This window comes from Nesoenas mayeri (genome assembly GCF_963082525.1).
Source record: "Nesoenas mayeri genome assembly, chromosome: 9".
Taxonomy (NCBI): domain Eukaryota; kingdom Metazoa; phylum Chordata; class Aves; order Columbiformes; family Columbidae; genus Nesoenas; species Nesoenas mayeri.
Genome location: NC_137557.1, coordinates 1,020,583 through 1,043,095, shown reverse-complemented (window position 1 = coordinate 1,043,095; position 22,513 = coordinate 1,020,583). Strand labels below are relative to the sequence as shown.

Here is a 22,513-nt window from a genome sequence, read left to right as displayed (position 1 = left end):
GGAGTCACGGAAGCAAGCGGGCGCGCTGCCTGCCGACTTGAGCGGCGGGAGCGAGCCCGGCGTGGCGAGCGGCGCGGTGTGCCGCGGGGCAGCGGTGTGCCGCGGGGCAGCGGTGTGGCGCTGGGCCACATCGGCGCCGGAGGCTGGAAGTGCTGAGGTGGAGCGGATCGCTCTGCGGGCTGTGCTGTCGCGGGCTGCCTTGCCAAGGTGGAAACGGGCTCTCTGGGATCACCTCAAGGCTCTTAGTTCCACTAAGACGCTGTTACATTTCAGATTCAACAGGAACCTACAGCAGAAGGAACTGTCAGTGGTAAGTTGATGGAATAAATCTATAGCCATACACAGACAGCAAAGAGGCGTTTTGCTCTGAATATCTTGCTTTTTTTCATGTTCTGTAGAAGGAACACAGAAAGTGTCCTTATAGCAAGGGACACAGTCCAGATCAGGGTGGCAAAGCTGTGGTGGAGGATATTGTCCGTCACAACTGCAGTGTGGTCGCTGTTCTGTTTTCCTGGGAATGATTTGGATGGTGTTAACAGGGTTATGTGCTGATGTGTTTAATCTCTGATGGATATATTTACAAAGAGTTAACATTTGGAGGCATTAAAATTCTGCGTAGCTGTGACCCAGAGCTTGGCCTGATTGTAGAGCGTTGTCTTGCTGCTGTAGTAGAACATACGTTTTTATTGAATCTGTAAATTTGATTATGTACAAATGTCAGATGATTTTACTTTTCGCTCTAAATGACTCACATCATTAAACAATTTAAAGTGTCTGAAAACCCAAGTTGTAGTTACTGACTAGATTTCAGCTCCTTGCACAAAGTACAGGAAAACTCGCTGTTTGAGGAAATTTGCTCCTGGCTTGTTTATTCATGCATTAAGCTGTCTGCATTCATCATTTGATGAAATGCATTTGGACGTGATTTTTGAAACAATTCCGTTATAGCAGTTTTTAAGGAAAAAAAAATTTCTTCTGCTTCTGTTGTTTTTCCCCGTCTGACCTTTGATGTGTTTCAGCAGCAGCTTGACATTTGGGAGCAAAGTGTTGGGGGTGACTTGAAAGAGACTCATTGTGCTCAGACACCACGGCGGCTGGCTGAGAAAATCCCTTGGAAGAGGTGACTTGAGTGAGCGCCGCGGCTTCCCTGCTCAGCACACGGGGTGCTGGATGATGCCGAGGACAGAAAGCAAGGAGCTGGAAAATAATTGGTGAGATCACGTTTGGTAAGCAGTGTATGCAGCGGTCAGAGCTTCCTTCCAGTGGCACTTGCGTACACTGAGAATAACGTTACATTAGCAGAGCTATAGGAAAATAAATCTGTAATGCGCAGGGCCAGGCCCAGGAATCCCAAATGCCTTCAAGGATTGTGCTTCTTGAAATAAAACATACGGCCAGATGCTGAAATGTGAATTTTCTGTACTAATGTTGCTAGCGAGTGTATCTCGCAGCAGCCCTGGCGTGTCCTTCTCGAGGCTGCGTGAATGACGGGTGCAGGATGTGGACGTGTAAGGCAGGAGGACGTTGCCTGCTGGATTTCTCATTTTCTGCCACGCTCCTTCCCATCATCTGCCTTTCAGTGATCCCCGTATCCTCCGGTCCCTGCTCTCTCTGTTCTTGGTCCCCTCGTTTCCCTCTTTGCTCTGGTCAGCTCGCGCTCTGGATGTCTCAGATCTTGCTCTCTATTCCTTTTTATGCAAATTAAAATCCGAGCTCCTCTGAGATACCCTGGCAAAGGATAAGCCTGGCAGCAAAACAAGCACTACTCAGGTGCATAAAGTGTTTTGTGAGGGGAAAGGAAAGAAAATGCACAGATCTTTGACTTGAATACCCAGTTCTTATTTCTTTACATAGCCCATGGCTGGGAGGTGTTGGGCTAACTGGGTGAACTGTCGGCAGAGGAGAAAAGAGAAGATGGTTTCCTTTGACAGAAGCAGTCCTGTGCCTGGAAGAAGTTTGGAAACCACTGTGTAACGTTGTATTTCAGAGATCTCAACACTAATAATTTCAAAACTTGTGTACATCTTACCAGGGAAGAAGAAAAGGCAAAAGAAAATGTCAAGAAATGAGATTGAAGAAGCATTTTTAGGTGCACAATGGTAAAGAAACAAAAAAAACATCAATTAACTGTTGACAAAGAATTCTGTGAATTATTTTATCTAATTATAAAGGTTTCATTTAACAATCAAGACAAGCTGGACAAAGTAAACACCCCATACAGCAGCCAGCAGACCCAGACTGGTAGGTATTTGAAGATGTATGTTCTGTTTTAAAAAGAAACAATAGGAATAGCCATCTGGTTCACAGAAGTATGGGTAATAACGCTGTACGTAGTGCTGGAGACCGCTTTTCATGTTTTCTCAAAATCTTATCCACAGCCTCAGGAAGGGACGTCAGAACCTAGATCTGTACATTGAAACAAGGAGAGAGATTCGAGCAGGATGAACTTCAGTGGCATACTGCGGTGAATATATTTCCTTATTTAGTGTCTGTCGCGCTTCACTCGCGGGTGTGTGGCGGTCGTGCCGGTGTCCCGGTGCTGGGCGGCGTCGGGCCGGGCTGCTCGGGGCGGGACTCGAACCCGCGGAGCGGAGGGGCGGGCGGGCCGGCGGGCGGAAGTGAGGCGGCGGATGAGGCGGGTGGCGGCGGCGCTGCGAGCCGGCTGCCGGGCGGCCATGAGCTACGAGCACCGCCGGGAGCGGGGCCGCGGCCGCGGCGGCGATGGCGGCTCCTCCGCCTCCTCCTCGTCCGCGGGGGGACACGGGGGGCGCGGCGGCGGCCGGGGGCGCCACCCCAGCCACCTCAAGGGCCGCGAGATCGGGCTGTGGTACGCGCGGAAGCAGGGCCAGAAGAGCAAGGAGACGGACCGGCAGCAGGTGAGGGGCCGGGCCGGCCTTTGAGCGCCCCCGGGCCGGCCTTTGAGCGCCCCCCGGGCCGGCCTTTGAGCGCCCCCCGGGCCGGCCTTTGAGCGCCCCCCGGGCCGGCCTTTGAGCGCCCCCCGGGCCGGCCTTTGAGCGCCCCCGGGCCGGCCTTTGAGCGCCCCCGGGCCGGCCTTTGAGCGCCCCCCGGGCCGGCCTTTGAGCGCCCCCGGGCCGCTCCCCGCGGGCACGATCCGTCCGGGGCAGCGCGGAGGGGAGCTGGAGATGCCCGGGGCCGTCTGCGGCCTAATGGATCCCGTTAACTGGGCAGCGGTTGCGGGGCAGAGCCGCCTCTGACGGGCTCCCCGGGGCTGCCCTGCTCCGAGAAACGGGCACTTTGTGATGAGAAATTTCACAGGATCCCAGAGGGTCAGGGGTTGAAGGGCCCTGGAAAGCTCATCCAGTGCAATCCCCCCATGGAGCAGGAACACCCAGATGAGGTTACACAGGAAGGTGTCCAGGCGGGTTGGAATGTCTGCACAGAAGGAGACTCCACAACCCCCTGGGCAGCCTGGGCCAGGCTCTGACACCCTCACCCCAACAAGTTTCTTCTCACATTTAAGTGGAACCTCCTGTGTTCCAGTTTGCACCCATTGCCCCTTGTCCTGTCCCTGGTTGTCACCAGCAGAGCCTGGCTCCATCCTCCTGACACTCCCCCTTTCCATATTGATCCCCAGGAATGAGTCACCCTCAGTCTCTTCCAAGCTAAAGAGACCCAGCAGAATTTGCATATGTTTGTTTCTGCGTGTCGAAATGCCTTCTAAGGCGAAACTTTAAAAGTTCCTCATCATACCAAAGAGTCTCACTAGTTTGATATTTAAGTGTTAATAACGTATCTGTAGGTATGCTGAGTACGTGTTGATGAAAACTGGTTTTTATTTTAACTAGAGAGCTGTTGTGCGTATGGATGAACGCAGGGAAGAGCAAATTGTGCAGCTGTTGAATACTGTCCAAACCAAAAACGAAAAAGAGCAAGAAGCCATGTCCTGGTGGTCTGGGGATGAAGAAGGGTAAGGAGAAAGAATTACTAATACTTTTATTTACTTTGGGTTGAAGAAACTTCCCGCAGACTGGCAGAAAGATACATCAGGAAATATTTACATTTAGTAAGTGATTTAGGTTAAGAAATATAGTCAGTTTTTCCCCCATATATTGTCATACTGAAATGGTTATAACTGTTGCTGTAAAACCCTGTTCCAGATTATCGTTGAGTTTGGGGTGTTATATTTTTACTTAAAATTGTACAATCCTGTAAGTGAACTCCAGGCCTGTTAAAGTAGATACACAGAACTTTTAAGCTCCCCTGGCAAGTGGAATTACTCTTCCAGAGGTGGCATTCGACTCCATTTTTCAGGTGTTGTGCAGTCTTGGAATGTTTTCTCAGCCTCTGTGAGTTATGGTCCATTCTGAGCACGTAACGGATTTTAAATAGCAGTGAAATGGGCAGTCAGGTTGTTACTCAGAGGCCACTAAAATGAGGTGTCCGGATTCCATTCTGCTGAGTGATCCCGTTACAGGGCAGCGGTTCTGCCTGCGGGTTAAGTGATCGTTGTCTCGGGATGTCCTTTTGTATTATACAAAGCTAACAAAACATGGTACATTTCTATATACGGATGAAAAACTTACGGTGGCTGTTAGTTTCCAGACTTGAATTGTTTTAGTGACATACTCCGTATTCCCATCAAGCAGCTTGTGGGTGTCATGTCTCAAAAGCAGATTTCAGGTTTGCCGTGAATGGGTCAGTGTGGCCAAGCACTTCTTGGATAACCTTTGAAGTTCCTGTTCTCTGTGCTCATTCCAGACCCACTCCAGAAGAGCCTGCAAAAGTGAAACCAGAGGCTGAAAAAGCTCCTGTGAGACAGAGACCAGTCGTAGAGCAAACATTCCTTGATCGGGATGTGGAGTATCTCTTTGAAAAAAATGAGCAAGATACTGATTTAGACGAGCAGCTTAAAGAAGACTTAAGAAAGAAGAAATCTGATCCAAGATACATTGAAATGCAGGTACTTTTCCATGTGCTATGTAGGAAGCTTTTGATTGTCAATTTTGTTGAGGTTTGTTTTAATTAAGCTAACCAGAAAACATAACTTCTTGAGGTTTATATTGGGAAGTTGTCATGATGCTATTTTGGCTAAAAATGATGTTCAGAATTTATAAAATACGTATCTGTCAGTAGGACAGTGATTAAAAATCAGGCTTTCGGTGACAACTTCTGATTCCATAAAATCTAACGTTTTAAGCTTACACATTGTTTAGTTTCTGTGGGGGTTTTTGGTTGTTTTTGTTTGTGTTTTGTTTGGTTGTTTTAAACATATTATCTGCCTGCATTTATGTCTAAAACAGCCCAAAAATGGGCTCTGAAGGAATTGCCTCTAAAAAATGTAGTTTATGTTGTTTAATGTAGTTATGTTGTTATGTAGTTATGTTGTTTAATGGCTATATGTAAAGTTGTCAAATAAAACAGTCTTACCATTCTCTCTTTGATCCAAGGCCCTGGTCTTGCAGCTGCACACACGTACCTCTTCACGTACGGGGCTGTTGGTTCAAAATAATTCTGCTAAATTAAATGAAACTGAAAACATGCATGGAATTTAACTTATTTCTAGTGGGCCCGTGTTTGTGTGTTAACCTAATAGTTTGTCGTGTTATTTCTTGGTTTAGCTTAGGTCATAGATTAAACTAGGTATATTACTTCATTGCTGTAAAGGTGTTTAAAGTTATGTACTGTTACTTTCTTTTTCCCCAGAGATTCCGAGAGAAGCTTCCTTCATACGGGATGAGACAGGTAAATATGTATTTAATTGGAAAGAACATGTGTTACTGTTGCCCTGTTGTAAAACAGGATAAAACAGCTGGGACAGACAGGAAACCCTTGTTGCCTTCTATGAAGGTGCTGAAGCATCCCAGGTTCTGACCCTGGCTTTGGGTTCTCTGCAGAAAGTAGCTCAGGTTCGCCGGTTCATGATGTGCCCGAGTTCCTGCGGAGCTGCGTGCGGCTCTGGCAGCAGGGGCAGCACTGGTGGTGGAAGCGGTGTGGAATGCTATGCGTGTTTGAGTACTTTCTTCTTCTTTTTTTAAGTGTAGGTCCTTTATTCTTTCTCTGTCCGTTAAACTTACAGAACATTCCTAGTTATTGGACTTTATTATATAGAGTAATTGTCGTGCTTTCTTTTTCTTATATATATAAAATTGTGGCCGTTTGTTGAATGTTTGCCCAATTTAGGATGGGATATAACGCAGGTTAGACCTCTTTAATCACGGACTTTATGGCTGTACTGCTGGCTGTTACTGCCATTAATTTCTCAGTCAAATATCAAATCAATGACAGTGTAGGTTATTATAAATGGAGGTTAATTCTTCATTTGATGCCACCAGTATGAAAGAGGTGATATGAGTATTCTGTTATGGTGTTTTTTGTAGGTTAAATGAACGCTTAGTGAGCTTCCTTTCTAAAGCGTAAAAAAATTGTCGCTATTGGTATAAGAAACATTACAGTGTTGCACTGAAAATGTTCAGTTATTACAGTCTTGCAGTCCAACAGAAAATGCTTGCTTGCAGTCACCAAAGATACACAGCAGGCAAGTGAGAGGGAGGAAGGTTAAAAAACATATTTCAGGCTTTCATTTTAGTTATTTTGTGTTTTCATATAGGATCTTAAAGACTTAAAACTAGTATTCAGGTTTTACGTGTTTTAAACCTTACAGATTGTAGATGTAAACGTGTAGAAATTACTTCTGTGTGGTTTAAGCTAAACTTTTAGTATTATGAGGAACAGATAAGTATCTGTCTCTTTAGTTGCTATGATATTATCTTCTAAGTTTGCAGCACAGTAGCAGAGAATTGTCAAAATCCTTCTGAAATCTGTGTTGAATAATAATACAGTAAATGTTTTCTTTTTGTTTGGAAACAGGAACTTGTAAACCTTATAAACAACAACAGAGTAACTGTGATAAGTGGTGAAACCGGTTGTGGAAAGACAACGCAAGTCACACAGTTCATCTTGGATGATTACATCGAGCGAGGGAAGGGCTCGACGTGCAGGATCGTGTGCACGCAGCCCAGGAGGATCAGCGCTATCTCCGTAAGTGCCGTTTTCACAAACATGGTAACTTAGTTCTTGGGATTATCTTTATTCCCAGTAAGACTGAGGAAAAATTACTGCCTTACTTAAAATACTGGAATGAAAATGTACATTTACTGGGCCTAGGATCCACAGGCGAGCTTATGAACTGAGTAGACAGTCTGCTAGACTATATGAAATTAAGATCTGGAAAACCACCAAATGAGCAGATGGGTGCTGTGCATCTCTCAACTGCTCTGCCCTCACGTGTAGCCACACAAAATGGGGAGATCAAGATGAGTGTTCAGCCTGTGGTGGACAGTGAAGATGGTTTTTTGTGTGTTTGTTTTCAGTCACTTTGGATTCTATTGCAAGTAACAATAGTGTTAATAATATACACTAATGCGATATTTCATAAGTTCTGGTCGTTAGTGGAATACCAGCACTGCAAGTCTTATTCTTCCTTCAGTTTAATCGTGGCTTTTATCTGTGATTTTAATGGGTTTGAGCGCTGCAAATGTGAATTAAGGTAAACGCTAATGTTGTGATTTTAATGGATTTAGGCAGTGCAAATGTGAATTAATGTTGGGTCAGACTCTTTAGAGGTACATTAATGAGCAAGAAAGAAGTTGGCTTTTAAGTGCACCGTAATTACTCTTCTTTAGAGTTACGTATCAAATGATTATAGAGCCTTCCTTCCCATGAGGAAAAGCTCACCTGCTCAAAGGGAAGTGTGTTGCTAATGCCTGGACGGTTGTGTTCCTTTCAAACATGTCCTGGGTCACAAACCTGTGCTTGGGTCGCTGACAGGAAACACTGTTCTTAGTGCAGGAGAAAGTGATTTTCAGGGTGTTCCTTGTTGACATAACATCTTGGCTCTAGGTATTCCATGCTGATGTCTAAATCATAGATCAGCCTTGTGGGATTTTTAAAAAAATGTCTTTATTGCACTGTTTTGATTTTTATTTCTTTTTCTAAGGTGGCTGAGAGAGTTGCTGCAGAAAGGGCAGAAGCTTGTGGTAATGGCAAGAGCACAGGATACCAGATTCGGCTGCAGAGGTAAGAGAGGCAGGTGTCGTGTGCTCATGTAGAGTAGTATCTATTGGTGGTCAAGCAAGCAAACTCAAAAAGTACTTCTTAACATAGGAGACTGCTTTCATTCTGATCATTTCTCCAGAAGGAATTCCTGTGAGTAACTGGAGTAGGGAAGAAGGTTTTTGAAATTTACCAAAAAGTTTGTGCGCCATTATTGTGTTTTATGCAGCGTGTAACAATGGCTGGCACCAGAATGTCCTTTGTCTAGTAAGTCCTTTTTTCAGCTCTTCTAAAAGGTTCTACTATAGATAGAGATAAAACTGGTGTCCCTGATCAGGAATTTGAAGGAAAAATTGAAATGTTAAAGGAGCAGATGCTGTAAGTTGTGTTTCTGTGGAACACTATGTAGTTGTTACTACTTAGGTATTGATCAGTCCTGCTGGAATCGGGTAATACAGTTAGGGACACTGACAAGAGTCTGTAGCCCTAGTGCTGCAGAGCAAAAGCTGTTAAGTTTGGAGTCATCTATAATTAAAAAAAAAAAAACTGAGATGTTACCAGCAAATAATGGAATCTCAGTTATCGTTGAAATAAAAATGCTGGTGAGAGATGACAGTTTAGTAATTTCAGCATTTTAATTTGAGTTTATAGAGTCTCAGCTCTATTTTTCTATACTATTTAATCAATAATGTCATACTGGTGTATATGTAGGTGTCATCTGTGCTGAGCTTAGGTAGCTGCAAGAATTTGGGGTCAGCAGATCAATGTACAAATGATGTCTGGGAAGTCAGGGTACCAGTGGATCATTCCCCATCTGCAGAGATGCCGCAGCAGTGCCTGGTCTCTTTTCTCCCGTTGAACTGTGGGCAGGTGGAGCATGGGGCACTTCACAGTGTCTGTAATGACTGTCTGCACTTCAGGTTTTTAGAGTACTTGGAAAATGCAGGAGACAACTGAGGCATTCTTAATGCATCTCTTGCAGCCGGTTACCGAGGAAACAAGGTTCCATCTTATACTGTACCACAGGAATTGTCCTGCAGTGGCTCCAGTCAGATAAGTAAGTTTTCCTATTTAATAAGAGACTGAATACAATTATGAAATGACTACTTTCTAACAGTCTTGGCTCTGTTTCTTTAATTTTGCTAATACCGAATATTTAACTTCCTGCTCTTCTATTTTAGGCACTTGTCCAGCATTAGTCATGTAGTCCTTGATGAAATCCACGAGAGGAATCTTCAGTCAGATGTTTTAATGAGCATTATTAAAGATCTTTTGAATATTCGTTTGGATCTGAAAGTCATACTAATGAGTGCTACTTTAAATGCAGAGAAGTTTTCGGAGTATTTTGGTAGGTGAAAAGCTTCCTATGAATATTCTTCTTCAGTAATTTAGGCCTCTACAGTGCAATGCATTAGTCAAATTTTAGGATTGATTTTTATCGAAAGAGGTGATGGCTTCAATTTTACAAATAGTTGCCAGCTGCTGGAGATGCCTGTTCTCTTAGTTTTGTCTGATCATGAGCATACATTGCTTCTGTATCTGCTTTTCAGACAGTGTTTTCATATTAAATATTTACTAGTATTTACTCTGGTTTAGAAGTCTGGGTGTGAGTGCACAACAAGATTGAAGCCTTTAGTTGTTCAGTCTTCCAGCTTTATCCTGTAGCTGCAACAAGGTGAACATGTTGGAGAACAATATGCTGCTTGCTACCTTTGTATTTTTTTATTCAGCAACTTTATTTGGAATTGAATTTGGCGTCTTCCACGATAATTTCAAAAGAAACAGAAAAACCCTATGGACTTGGCAACTGTATTGCAAAAGTAGTGAAGAATGCTTATTGCCTCTGTTATTTCAGTTCAGTATTTTATTTGCTGTTTAAAAAGTGAGTTATGCCTTCCTTGACAGACAACTGTCCCATGATTCACATACCTGGCTTCACGTTCCCTGTGGTAGAATACCTTCTTGAAGATGTCATTGAGAAGTTGAGGTAAGTGTGTGTTCTGAACACCCTTAGAGATGGTTGGTTTTTTGTTTGTTTTGCACAGAATGCCTTTTCAAATATTATCTTGGTATGAATAACCTGTGGGAAAATTGTCATTTGCAACAGAAAACCTTCAAGGGATGTTTAGTAAGTTTAACAGTAATTAAAAATGGCACATAGCGAACTGGAAATGTTGGCTTGAGGAGGAAGAAAACTTGTCTCTTTTTGCTTTTGGCGTGGTGAATTTTCAGGCTACTAAATCAAGCTAGTCACTTCTTCCTACGCATTCTCATGCTTGCTAGAAATGGTACCTATTTTTATAAGTAAGATTTCTTACAGAAAAGAAATTCAAGTATCTACCTTACATCATATAGCTAAAGCGCTGCATGTTTTCCCAAGCTGTGAAAACTGCCATGCAGCTGGCTTTAAATGACTTTGGTTTCCGAATGTGGTTATGTTTGCTGTTGAAATGTAAAGGTATACCCCGGAGAGCAGCGATCGGCGCCCGCGGTGGAAGAAAGGCTTCATGCAGGGACATGTTAGCAGACCAGAGAAAGAAGAAAAAGAGGAGCTGTACCGGGAGCGGTGGCCAGAGTACCTGCGGCAGCTACGGGGCAGGTTGTTCTCAGCTTACTCTTTTGTTTTAAGTTTTTAGACACGTCTTAGCTGAGAAACATAAGTTAATGCTGTATTATACTACCGTGTTTCTATTAACAATGTGATTGTTGCTGCTGTGGAAGGTGATAGTTGCTGGAATTGCTGGTTTTTAAATATGCTGGATTTTAAATGTGCTGGTTTTTAAAAGAACAAACAAAACCCCAATAAAACAACAAACCCAAACCAAAAACAAACAAAACCCAACAAAACAAAAAAACCCCACCACGACCTTTTCCTCAGAATGGTTTCATATTCCTCTGTGGTGATTTAAAACCAAGCTAAATAATTTTGCCCCTTCGGTACCCAGTAGAGATTTTCCACTTGAAACATTCTATTGATTGCCAGCATTTGACTAGTTTGGTAATCTGGACAAGATGATTAATTAGATAGCCTGGCTGATTCATTTCAGGAACAACATTTTCCTGTTCTTCCTCCTGTCTTATTTGTCCTCTGCATTTTGGGACTGTCTATAATATGGCAACAATAGTGAACGTAGGCTTGGTTGCATCTCCCTTTTCCAAGGGCAGAGTCCTCGATGCTGTGTCTGTCTGGCCTGTGCTGTGCTCCCTGCTTTGCACTCCTGCCCGCTCCCACCACATCCTTTGAATCAACTGGCAGTTCTTTCCATAGTGTTGGTTTCTGTGAAAGCAAAAGGCTGAACAGATGAGGTGCCTCCTGTACTTGCTGTGAGGGATAAATTGAAGGGTAAACTGAGATTGCTCAGGTCCCACATAACTCATGAGGGGGAGAGAGATGGTGTAAATGCTTCAAATGCAGTTCAGTCATAACATGGTGTTTCTTAAACTTCCTGTTCTAAACTGACGATAATCATTCTAAACTAAAGAGTACATCGGAGGTGTAGCTGGACAAAGAATAAGTTGAACAGCAGTGGGTTATGTAGATGCATGATTGCAGAGCCTCGTAACAGAAACGGGGCTGCATGACTTGGTGTTAGTACTTACCGACGTGTTTGCTTTCAATGCTGTAGGTATTCAGCAAGTACCATAGATGCCTTGGAAATGATGGATGATGACAAGGTTGACCTTGATCTTATAGCAGCACTTATCAGGCACATTGTTTTGGAAGAAGAGGTGGGTTTCTCTCTCCTATCACCGTATTCTAATGATGTGACTGAATTGTGGTCTGTGACTGTTGGGAACATCGGAGCTGATAGTTATTTCGGCTTATGATACAAAGAAGAGTTTTTTCTTTTGCTCTTTTGAGAAGTCATTAACAGCTTTAAATATCTAATTACTCTTTAAGCCCTGAATTTAGAATGTAGTTAGCTCCTGTGTTTATTGAAGTGATGGGATAGAATCCCCGTTTAAAGGGGAGCATGCATCTAAGCGTTTCTGGAAGAGGGGAGTGGGCGTTGAGGGGAGCTGTGTGCAGGGGAAACCTGGAAAACTTACAGATGTGATCCATACACTCCTTTGTGGTTCCTTCTGAGCAAGGGGAAAAAAGAGCCTGAATTCTTTCCCTGGCAGTAGGGACTGTCTTCTAAATAAAACAGGACAGATATCTGAAGGTTTGGGTGCTGTTCGGATTCAGATTGCTATATTTTCTTTTTCTTTTGAATAAGCTTTTAAAGAAACTTTCAAGTTAATTATAGACCTTAGTTATTTGATGGAAAGTAATATAATTACAAATGAAATTTTAACTCGTCGTTCTTTCTGTGATGGCACGTTTGTCAAAGGTGATATTCTTTGTAGCGTGCAGTGATAGTTAACGTTTTGTGAAATTGCAGTAGAAACTGTCTGAAAACCTCTTCAGTGTACAACTGAACGTCTGTTCTTAGTTCCTCAGCGATGAGGGAAGGGGAAGAGCAGTTGTTGGAGTTGATGTTCACGGCCTCATACCTGCACCGTGCACTTGGCTTTAAGGGGTTTTGTGCCTGGGTGATCCAGACATGACTGGGATGCTGTGGGGCCTGGGTTTGTATCCAGCCCAGCAAAATCCGGTCCCATTTACCAAGCACGCAGCTTGGAGACTCTTCCTGCTTTCAGCTTGTCAAGAGGAGTAGTTAATTACAGCTGCAGTAATAGTTCTCCCCAAATGTGCCTTACCTTGTCAGTTATTACTAACATTAACAGAATACTAATATCAGAAGGGTCCTGCGCCCGAAGCAGTGACAAAGATGAAGGAAGAACAGTCTGTTACCATAGGCATAACATATGTAGATTGTCATAACCTATATATTTGTTTCTGAGCTCAAAAACATCTGTGGAAAAGCTGACACATTGGCTGATTCCTTAAAGAGAATTTTTACTATTGAAAATACTAAATAATATTTAAGTTGATATTAAGCTGCGGATAACAAGCATGAGTTGCTCTTTTCATATTTTGTCCTTCCTGTGTTGAAAATTATACGTTAGTTTCTCTCTGTTTTACTTGCAGCTCAAATTCCTCTAGTGTTGACATGGCAACGTTTAAAACACTGCAGGGGAAAAATGTTGAAAGTCCAATTTTTATCTGTTATGTTCAGATAAATATAAGTAGCTAACTCTTCTAAAAAGCAATCTTACAAACTTTGCTCCAAATTTGAGTCAAATTTTGTGGTTTCAAATATCACCTGTCCAGCATACCTGTACTAGTGTGCAAGTAGCTGGTTCTTTTCATAGCATATAACTTATTCTAACCCCTTTTCCTTTCACTGCCTCTTCTGTGTATAGGAGGGAGCAATTCTGGTGTTTCTTCCAGGCTGGGACAATATCAGCACTCTGCATGATCTCTTGATGTCACAAGTCATGTTCAAGTCAGGTAAGACCAAAATTCTACATGGAAGTTCTGTCAGTGGCATTAGTGGCAAACTCTTAATTTTTGCACGTGGCTGCTGGTGTTACACTGTGGGGCTCTTCTTGTTTCTCGAGGTGATTGTTGTGTGTTCAGCACTTTCTGTATTTCTGTATTTTGCATTTTCTGCATTTCGTCTGCTAATGATAATCACTCATTTTCCTCAGTGCAGGAGTGAACAGCTGAGAGTCTGACCTGCATCTTTTTCCTTGTGTCCTTTCATGTAGCTGTGACTTCCACCCCAGATTAATCTCTTTCTTCACTCTGTGTTCATTTCCTCTTTCCCTGTCTGCTGCTGTCTGCTACTTTATGGCCTGTTTATTTCTCGTAGCTTTTTTAATTGGACACTAAAACACTCTGTGCCTATACAATACGCTTTATTCTGTCCTGTTTACATCACTGATAGTTTCAGCTGACGTGTCTGACTGTGCTCTTGGCTGTTCACATAGTCGTCTTGTACTTGATGTTGTAAAAATTCCAGAAAGAATTGCAATTTATTGAAAAATTGAGTGTCAGTTTATTTGTTGAACCTCGGCAATTAAATAATTTGAGAGTTTTAAAATGAAATAAAAATTATTGTACATAAATCCATAACTTCTTGTCAAGTCATCATAGTGTAATTAAAAAAAAGCCCTTTATAGCTTGTTACTTTAGAATTTGCCATTACAATAAATATACATGTGAATTCAGAGTCAGACAGTAGACTTAGTTGCATACTTGATTTTCCTGTAAAATTAAATTTTCTGTGCTTACACCATATCTTTTACTGATTTTTAATTTTCAGATAGGTTTATTATCATACCTTTACATTCATTGATGCCGACTGTTAACCAGACTCAGGTATGCTCCTCTTTTGTTGTTACGCGATAAAGTAACATTTTGCAACTACAAAAAAATGAATTAAGCATGTGTTTGGTTTTGGCAAACATATAAACGGGCCATGGATAATTACAGGTTTTTAAGAAGACCCCTCCAGGAGTACGGAAAATCGTGATTGCTACCAACATTGCAGAGACGAGGTAAACGGCTAGCTGTGCCCACTGGAAAAGCTCTGTGGTTAACCAAGTGAACAAAAGTGGTAATCTAAACTATACACCTAAAATATCTGCTTTTGTATTTGTACCATTTATTTATAACACTTTAGAGATCTTTGTAGACTAAACAGGAGTTTTCCTTTCATTGTTTTAAACAATTAAAACATGGTGGATGTTGCTACAAAGACTGGCCTTTGTTGTCCATGCGGAATGCGAGCTGCCTGTCTCCTGCAGGCTTTGGACCTCATGGGCTGACTTTTGCCAGACTTAGCAGGATAAATCAGGCTCTTTTCTGAACTGCATGGTAATGGAATTCTTCATGAAATTACAAACAATTTCTTTTAATTGTGGTTCCCAATTTGGATGGGGGTAGAGAGAGGCTCTGAAATCCTAGGTCAAGCTTGCAAAGGTGAAGAGTTGCAATGTTTCTTCTCTCTTTTTTTAAACAGCATCACAATAGATGATGTCGTGTTCGTTATAGACGGTGGCAAAATCAAGGAAACTCACTTTGACACGCAGAACAACATTAGCACAATGGCAGCAGAGTGGGTTAGTAAAGCTAACGCCAAGCAGAGGAAAGGCCGAGCAGGAAGGTAAGAATAATGGCATAGTCAGAAAAGATACTAAAGATACTACTTTGTTATTCTTATGTCCAGAAGCAGATGCTGACACAGCCCCTCTTGCCTTAGGGAAAGAGTGGTTACTTTGTCTTCCTAGGAAACCAACTTGTGCTGCCTTTACCTCATGAGTTTCCTGCTTTTTTATAGGAGAAGTCCCATATTTTTAAAAATTTCTGTTGGTGGTGCTTGCCTTCACACCTGATTTATGAGGCTATGGTACATTACAGTGAAAACTGCCTGCAAGTTATTATCCATAAGCTAGATACCAGTTTTTTTAACAATTTCTCTCCCTCTTCTCAAAATACCTTGTGGAATTGTTTTCTCCTGTTCAGACTTTAGTTCTTCTCTGGTCTCTTCATGACTCATTTGGGCAGTTGATGAGGGGTCTGTGCTCCGCGTGCGTTTGCTCCTGTGGACGGGCCTGTGCTTCAGAAAGCTGAAACGGCTTTAACAATTGAATACACTTCATTTCTGATTCCTTGAGGTGTTTTGGAAAGCTCTTTATAAACAAACACAATCATAAATTCACAGGGCAAAAAAGAATACAATTGTTTCTTTAAATAATTCCAGAGTTCAACCAGGCCACTGTTACCATCTCTACAACGGGCTGCGCGCAAGCCTTCTGGACGATTATCAGTTACCGGAGATCCTGAGGACGCCTCTGGAAGAGCTCTGTTTACAAATCAAGGTAAACATAGGAACCTTCCAACACATCTGTTATCTACTTTTCCATTGCAGTAAGAGACTGAGAGATGAGGTTAATGCAACTGTGAGCCCAGAAGTACAATATATTTAGCTCATTGCAGCAACTTTTGCAAGATGCATACTTGTATCTAGATGCAACAAACCCAGGAAAAATAAGATTGTCTGGTAGAAATAAAAGCTCAAGTCTATTAACAACAATTGAGACCATGCTTCCTCCCCTCTGCCCCCAGATATTGTTCAATCAGAGGAGCGTGGGTGATGCCAGTGAGTGGAGGGACAGGGTGTCTTAAAATAATTTCACTAAAAAGTAGGTTTAGAACTGATGTGAGTTTCCTTTTTGGCAGTTTGTATTGAATTCCTTGTGTACGCATAAGGAATACATGGGTATGCCTGCTGAACGAAGAGTAGGTGCTTAGTTTCAAATTTCATTTTTAATACATTTTTAAATTTTTGCCATTAGTTCTTAATTAATGAAAATCTAACTCGAGCTGTGAATTACTCACACTTTTTAAAGTGAATGTGGTCACTGCCCATGGATTTTAGTTGGCCATCTTTCTCCACTTACTCTAGGATTTTGTTCTTTCTTTCAGATTCTAAAGCTTGGTGGAATTGCTTATTTTCTGAGCAAACTAATGGATCCCCCATCTCGTGATGCTGTAATGTTGGCCATCAATCATCTAATGGAGCTGGTAAAGTATTGCTCGATGTACACGGGAAAAAGAATCTGTTGAGAACCATGTTACTGCCCTTTTTTGGTGTCGGACAGTTCTGACTGTCCAGGTCTGACAACTCCTTGTTGTGGCAGACCCTTTGTGTGTATATATATAGCTATAGATATATAGATACATATCTTCACTGACCAGAGAAAATAATTTTACATAACAGATGATGTTTATGAGCTGCATAGAGTAGTTCCTGCAGCTTGCATTTAAGTTCCCCCTGCAGATATTTACCTCACTGCTTCTGTACTCTGCTGCTCGTAGCTGCGTCCACCGAGCCTTCTTACCACAGTCAGATCAGTGGAGAGGTGAGATGCCTTTTCCGTGGAAAAATCAGTATAAAGGAGACGGATCTTGGATGTCATCGCCCCTTTGCATGCTGGGGAAGACACTGGTGACACTTTGTACTGCTGATTTCTTGCCCTGGTACTATTTGTACAAATCAATTGTAGCAATAAATTGAAACATCTGATTTAGGTGAAGAGTAATATTTAGACTGGCCTGATTCTATACAAGTTTAGATAAAACTGAAGTTCAGCCATACACTTGGTGTTCTGTGGCAGTGCTGTATAGTGGCAAAGGGTAGAGTAAACAAAAACAGAATTGATATTGTGGGTAAGATGTGAATCTAAAAATAGTCTTGATCGGGAGAATTAAGTGTTAAACACTCAAGTATTTCTGTCACCCAGAAAGACCCTGAGCCCTAGTAAACCACTTGAAACACAGTTGAAGCTTATTGCCATTTTCTTGGCTCTAATTAAATGTTTCTTTTTCTCCATAACTTGCTTGGTCGTTTTCCTGCCGCGGCTCGTTACATCTGGCTGTGCTCTGCCGCGCTGGGCTGCCCTTGTTCTCAGCCATAGTGCCTGTTTCCAGGAATTCCAAACACTGCTTTTATTTAACTTTCCTCTCCCGACAGAATGCTTTGGACAGACAAGAAGAGCTGACTCCACTGGGTGTCCACTTAGCACGATTACCAGTCGAACCGCACATTGGAAAAATGATCCTCTTTGGAGCCTTGTTCTGCTGCCTGGACCCCGTGCTGACCATCGCAGCCAGCCTCAGCTTCAAGGACCCCTTCGTCATTCCGCTGGTAAAGCTCCTCAGAGGACAGTTACACATAAGAGTTTAAGAAGCTCAGAAGGATAGTTGGACTTATTGAGATGTTCAAAAGCATTTAGTCTTATTTTCACATGAATTACATTTTTATTAGTGACATATTGCCTTCGCATACTATGAAGGTATTGTCTTTGCCTACAGAATAGTGCATGTAGCTTTAATTTTCATGTATGTGGCATACAAAATACCGCTCTGTATATGTACCTGAATTAGGGAAAGAGAACTGACGTGTCAGTCGTGACTATTTTATAGGTTCTAATTATTCTTAGGGCAAAGAGAAAGTAGCAGATGCAAGAAGAAAGGAGCTGTCGAAGAATACTAAAAGCGATCATCTGACTGTGGTGAATGCGTTCACGGTAGGCATGGCTTAAGTTTGGGTTTTTGGTTTTTTTCTTCTAGAATTTTGAGTAATATGGTTTATTACTGATGAGTTTATGTTCGGAAATATTTTTATCTTGGCTTCTACAGAAACATAAAACGAAATTAATTTTCACTCTTTTAGTGTTGAGGTGTCTTGTCTTCAGGCTCATTAACCTAATTTCTTGAGGACAGGCCTGTAAGAGCAGACCAAGAAAACCGTGTTATAGTTCCTTTGCTGAAGCCATTAATTGTTGTCCTTCTGGCCTCTCCAAGAGGTTGACGCTGACTTCAGAAGTACTGCAGGTGCTGGATAGTGTTGGAGCGAGAAGAGGAAGAAATCAATGGCCTGGAATGCAGTTTCTGCCCAGGTCTGTTAACAGCAGCAAATGGAGTCCTGGAAAATTCAGCTGGATTTTATTCCTCACCATAGAAAAAGAAGGTTTTGATTCAAAATGTGAAGTTGCGTTTTGCTGCTCTGTGCTATGTGTGCATAATACAAAGAGGTCGAAGGATTTGCTTTCTCACTTGTAGAAAAAAAATGAACTATATTGTTTGTTGGCCTCCAGTTTTTGTTGTCCTTAATTTTTTAGTAGGTGTTCATTTAAAAATGTCTTTATGGTTTTTATTTTTAGGGCTGGGAAGAGACTCGGCGTCGTGGTTTCCGAACTGAGAAAGACTATTGCTGGGAGTATTTCCTGTCGTCAAACACCCTCCAGGTAAGATCTGACAGGTTAGAAGAGGATCGTGTCTGTGGGGAGGGGGGGAAGCTGTTGGCACAGCGTCATTCTGGGACAACTTCTGTTGTTTCCTAGATGCTGCATAACATGAAAGGACAGTTTGCTGAGCATCTCCTTGCGGCTGGATTTGTGAACAGCAGAGACCCCAAGGATCCCAAATCTAATACCAACTCAGGCAAGCAGTGGGAGGAAATGGGAAATCTCTGATAGCTGAAATCTGAGTTTAAAGAACTGTGTTATTTGCTGTCTTCTACAGATAACGAGAAGTTGCTCAAAGCGGTCATCTGCGCTGGTTTATATCCCAAAGTTGCAAAGATCCGTCCAAGCTTTAGCAAAAAGAGAAAAATGTAAGGATTTGGTATAATGTTGGTTTGTGTTGGAGGTGTGTTTCACATTGGGTAGTTTGAGGTGAAGCTGCCCAGGAAGGCTCCGTTTTATGATGCACTACACGGGAGGTTTGTCACACTGAGCGCTTTGGTGCAGGGGCTCTCCCCACCCTGCGTCTCTCTCAGAACGCTGGACTCCGTGTTTTGCAGAACACTTGTGCACATAGGGAGCAGGCACTCAGTGATCCGCACCCAGAGGATCACATCTCTGAAATGTGGGAAGGAGAACGACGGTTGTGCTTCATGCATTTATACTTGGGTTCTGCTTTTTCTTGGCTGACAACACTATAATGTTAGAAGGGAAATGTGATTTCGGGCAGGAAGTATTAATATAACCAAAGCGGTTGATTGTTGTCCCTGGAGTCAAATCTGTTCCAAGGCACATGGTACAACAGAGAGACCCCCGTCCAGACTGGTGACAGGGTGGAACTGCTCCCTTGTTCCACACTGACACTGCTCCACGCTCAGCAAAGAATTCAGATGGGCAGGTTCCTTATGTGGTGTTTGCAAGACATTGCTTGAAACTTGGTGTGTGGCACCAGATTCAGTAACTCAGAGTCACTCATTTGGAAGAAGAACGCCACTCATTTGTTCTACTTGAGAGAACAACAGGGTTTATTAAGAGGGTAAATTTGGCAAAGAATTCAAACTTCTTCAATGCAGAGAGAGATGTCTAAAAATTCATCCTGTAGATTCAGTTGTAATCTTGTGGGAAAGGAGTTAAAGTCTCTTTGAATATCTGTGTACTTTCAGAGTTTAGAACACTAGTGGGTAATTGGAATGGTTTTGAATTTGGAGCATGATTGTGCTAAACTTCCAAGATCTTAATCCTAAAATAAAAGCTTTTTTTTCTCTTAAGGGTGAAAGTTTGCACCAAGACAGATGGAACAGTTAATATTCATCCGAAATCCGTTAATGTGGAAGAAACAGAGTTCCATTATAACTGGCTTGTGTACCACTTGAAGATGAGAACGAGCAGCGTACGTGGATGTTTGTATTTGTGTAGTGTATTGCCGCAGCTCTTGGAGCAGGTTGGCTCAGGGCTCGAGGGGGATGTGAGCAGTGCCTTCGTCTGCACTCTTCCTGTCTCGGGTCATTCCTTTTACATGCCGTCACATTTTGTTCTTTGTCATACTGGTGGTATTGTTCCATAAATAATTTATATTAACTTATGAGTTTTTGGTTGGGTGGGGGTTTTTATGTTTGTTTGAAAGGTTCTGGCAATGACAGGTGTCATTTTTTCATTATTATTATGTTTTTCAATCCAGCGTTGTACTTTTGAATATGCTGAAACTTTTTTTCCCTCTGTTACAGAATAGTTGGTTTCATTTCACCACTTGTGTGGTGGAATCCGGAGCCGTTTTTGCTCCTGTTTAATCTGATTTCATGTAACTTAGGAGTTGCTTCAGATATGTCTTGCAAATTTATGAATGACTCTGAATAATGACATTCTGAAACTTACGAGTTCCATTAAGGGTTACTGAAGCCGTTTCAGATGTTTTGAAGGGTGACTGGGCAATTCTGTTGTCTTGCAGATTTACTTGTATGACTGTACAGAGGTGTCTCCATACTGTCTCTTGTTCTTCGGAGGAGATATATCCATTCAGAAGGACAAAGATCAGGACACCATCGCTGTGGATGAATGGATTGTTTTCCAGTCTCCAGCAAGAATAGCCAACTTAGTTAAGGTGACTGTGTGTGGTAATCAAGTATATGGAAGGCTTGGCATAACACTGATTCTTCTTAGAGATATCTGCATATTGAAATTACTGTCTACCTACAGAGTTTTCACTGTAGGGAGATAATAGTGTTTTAAATGTATTCCCAATAAGCAGTTTAAGTACACAAAGTAAACGAGAGACCTACTGAAGGTGTGGAGATGAACACAAGTTAACACACAGTAGTAAAAATAACATTCTGAACAGTCTGTATCCCATGGTGAACTGGGCAGGAGCAGACAGCAATGTACTCCCGTCTGTTTGCCCGTAGGAGCAGTCAGGTTTATTTATTTATCTGATGTAATTGATTTAATGAGGGCGTGTCCCTGTTGAGGCATCAGAAACGTGGCTGTGATGTTCTTCAGTCGGCGCAGCCTCTGCTGAAAAATTCATGGGAATATTGAAAAACTGCAGAAGCTTCAGGGAAGAGTCATGGGGTGGATTTAAAGGATTTATAAACATGTTTTACAGTGAGAGATTTGAAGAGCTTAATCTCTAGTCATCCATAGCAAGAGCTGTAGGTTTACTTGATCTGTGATTCTGTGATCAGCCCACGGGATGTCCACGTGGGTGTGGAAACGTGAGGCTGGGGCTTCTCAGCCAGCGCTGATGAGTCCCGGTGCAGGAGGAGCTGCCTGGAGCTTTGTGTAATGTTGGATCCTAGAAATCGTATCTGATTCTTCTTTTAAGTCAAACATTCCTAATCCTGAAATAGCCAGCTAAGGGACATGTAATGTAGCCTGTTAAAGGCCATCGCATCCCGAGATTGTCACCTGCCATAACAGGTAAAACTGATCATTTTTGAGAAGCAGCTTTTGATCCCAAAGACAGCAACGCTGCAATGAATCGATAGAAGAGCAGGTGTGAAGATGAGAACCCAAGGGGTTTGAAGGTGCTATGGTAATGCTGGGTGTTGCTCTAATGGCCTCTCTCTTTTTTCTTTTTTCTTTTCTCGTTTCTCTTTTCTGTTTGTTGTTGTGTTTTTTTGGTTTTGTTTTTTAATATTTTTTTTCTTTTTTCTTCACTCCAACAAACTCTTTGCAGAATTTAAGAAAAGAGCTCGATGATCTTCTACAGGAAAAAATAGAAAACCCACGTCCCGTGGACTGGAATGACGTGAAATGCAGGGACACGGCAGTGCTGACAGCTATTATAGACTTAATCACAACCCAGGAGAACGAAAGTGCCAGGAACTATGCTCCGCGGTTCCAGAGCGAGCGCTATAGTTGACACAGTTCCTTCTGGATCCATAAAACCAACATCTTCACCTCTTTTGTTTTGTTTCTTGTTTTGTTTTTTTTTCTATAACATTTATTTAGCTAAAGGAAAAACTTTTCTAGGGTAAGCTGCTCATGCCCTCAGGCTGAGGACCAGTTATTTTGAACCAGTCGGTAATATCTGTATATGCATGGTGTTCTGTGTTCAGTGTAGCTTTCCAAGGGAAGACGCAATGCTAGCAGTGTCAGTTGATGTACGGTTCTTGTCCTGCTGTAGTTTGTTTGTTTTTTACCCACCAGGTAACAAATATTAAAGAAACCTGCTAAAATGCTGCTTAATAACACCTGAACTGCTCTCGCTATTGGTAGAAACATCTCAAAAGAAGGTTTTTTTAATTGGGGGTGGTGAATAGTTATACTTAGTGTGTTATTCCAGCTGCGCCACAGTCTGCTC

General features: G+C 42.3%; 1 protein-coding gene across 1 annotated transcript; it reads left to right on the top strand.

Annotated features, from left to right (window-relative positions):
• Positions 1–2,675: 2,675 nt before the first annotated feature.
• DHX36 (DEAH-box helicase 36) lies at positions 2,676–22,358 on the top strand (the record flags this gene model as incomplete). Its single annotated transcript, XM_080349322.1, has 25 exons — positions 2,676–2,876; positions 3,807–3,928; positions 4,720–4,921; positions 5,665–5,703; positions 6,829–6,999; positions 7,958–8,037; positions 8,996–9,070; positions 9,195–9,361; positions 9,919–10,000; positions 10,472–10,612; positions 11,640–11,742; positions 13,324–13,411; positions 14,229–14,284; positions 14,399–14,463; positions 14,928–15,071; positions 15,669–15,786; positions 16,394–16,492; positions 17,442–17,615; positions 17,911–17,997; positions 18,634–18,717; positions 18,814–18,913; positions 18,995–19,085; positions 19,984–20,104; positions 20,660–20,812; positions 21,887–22,358. The coding sequence occupies 25 exons, from the start codon at positions 2,676–2,678 to the stop codon at positions 22,070–22,072; spliced, it is 2,949 nt and encodes a 982-aa protein (XP_080205448.1). The 3' UTR covers positions 22,073–22,358.
• Positions 22,359–22,513: the final 155 nt, after the last annotated feature.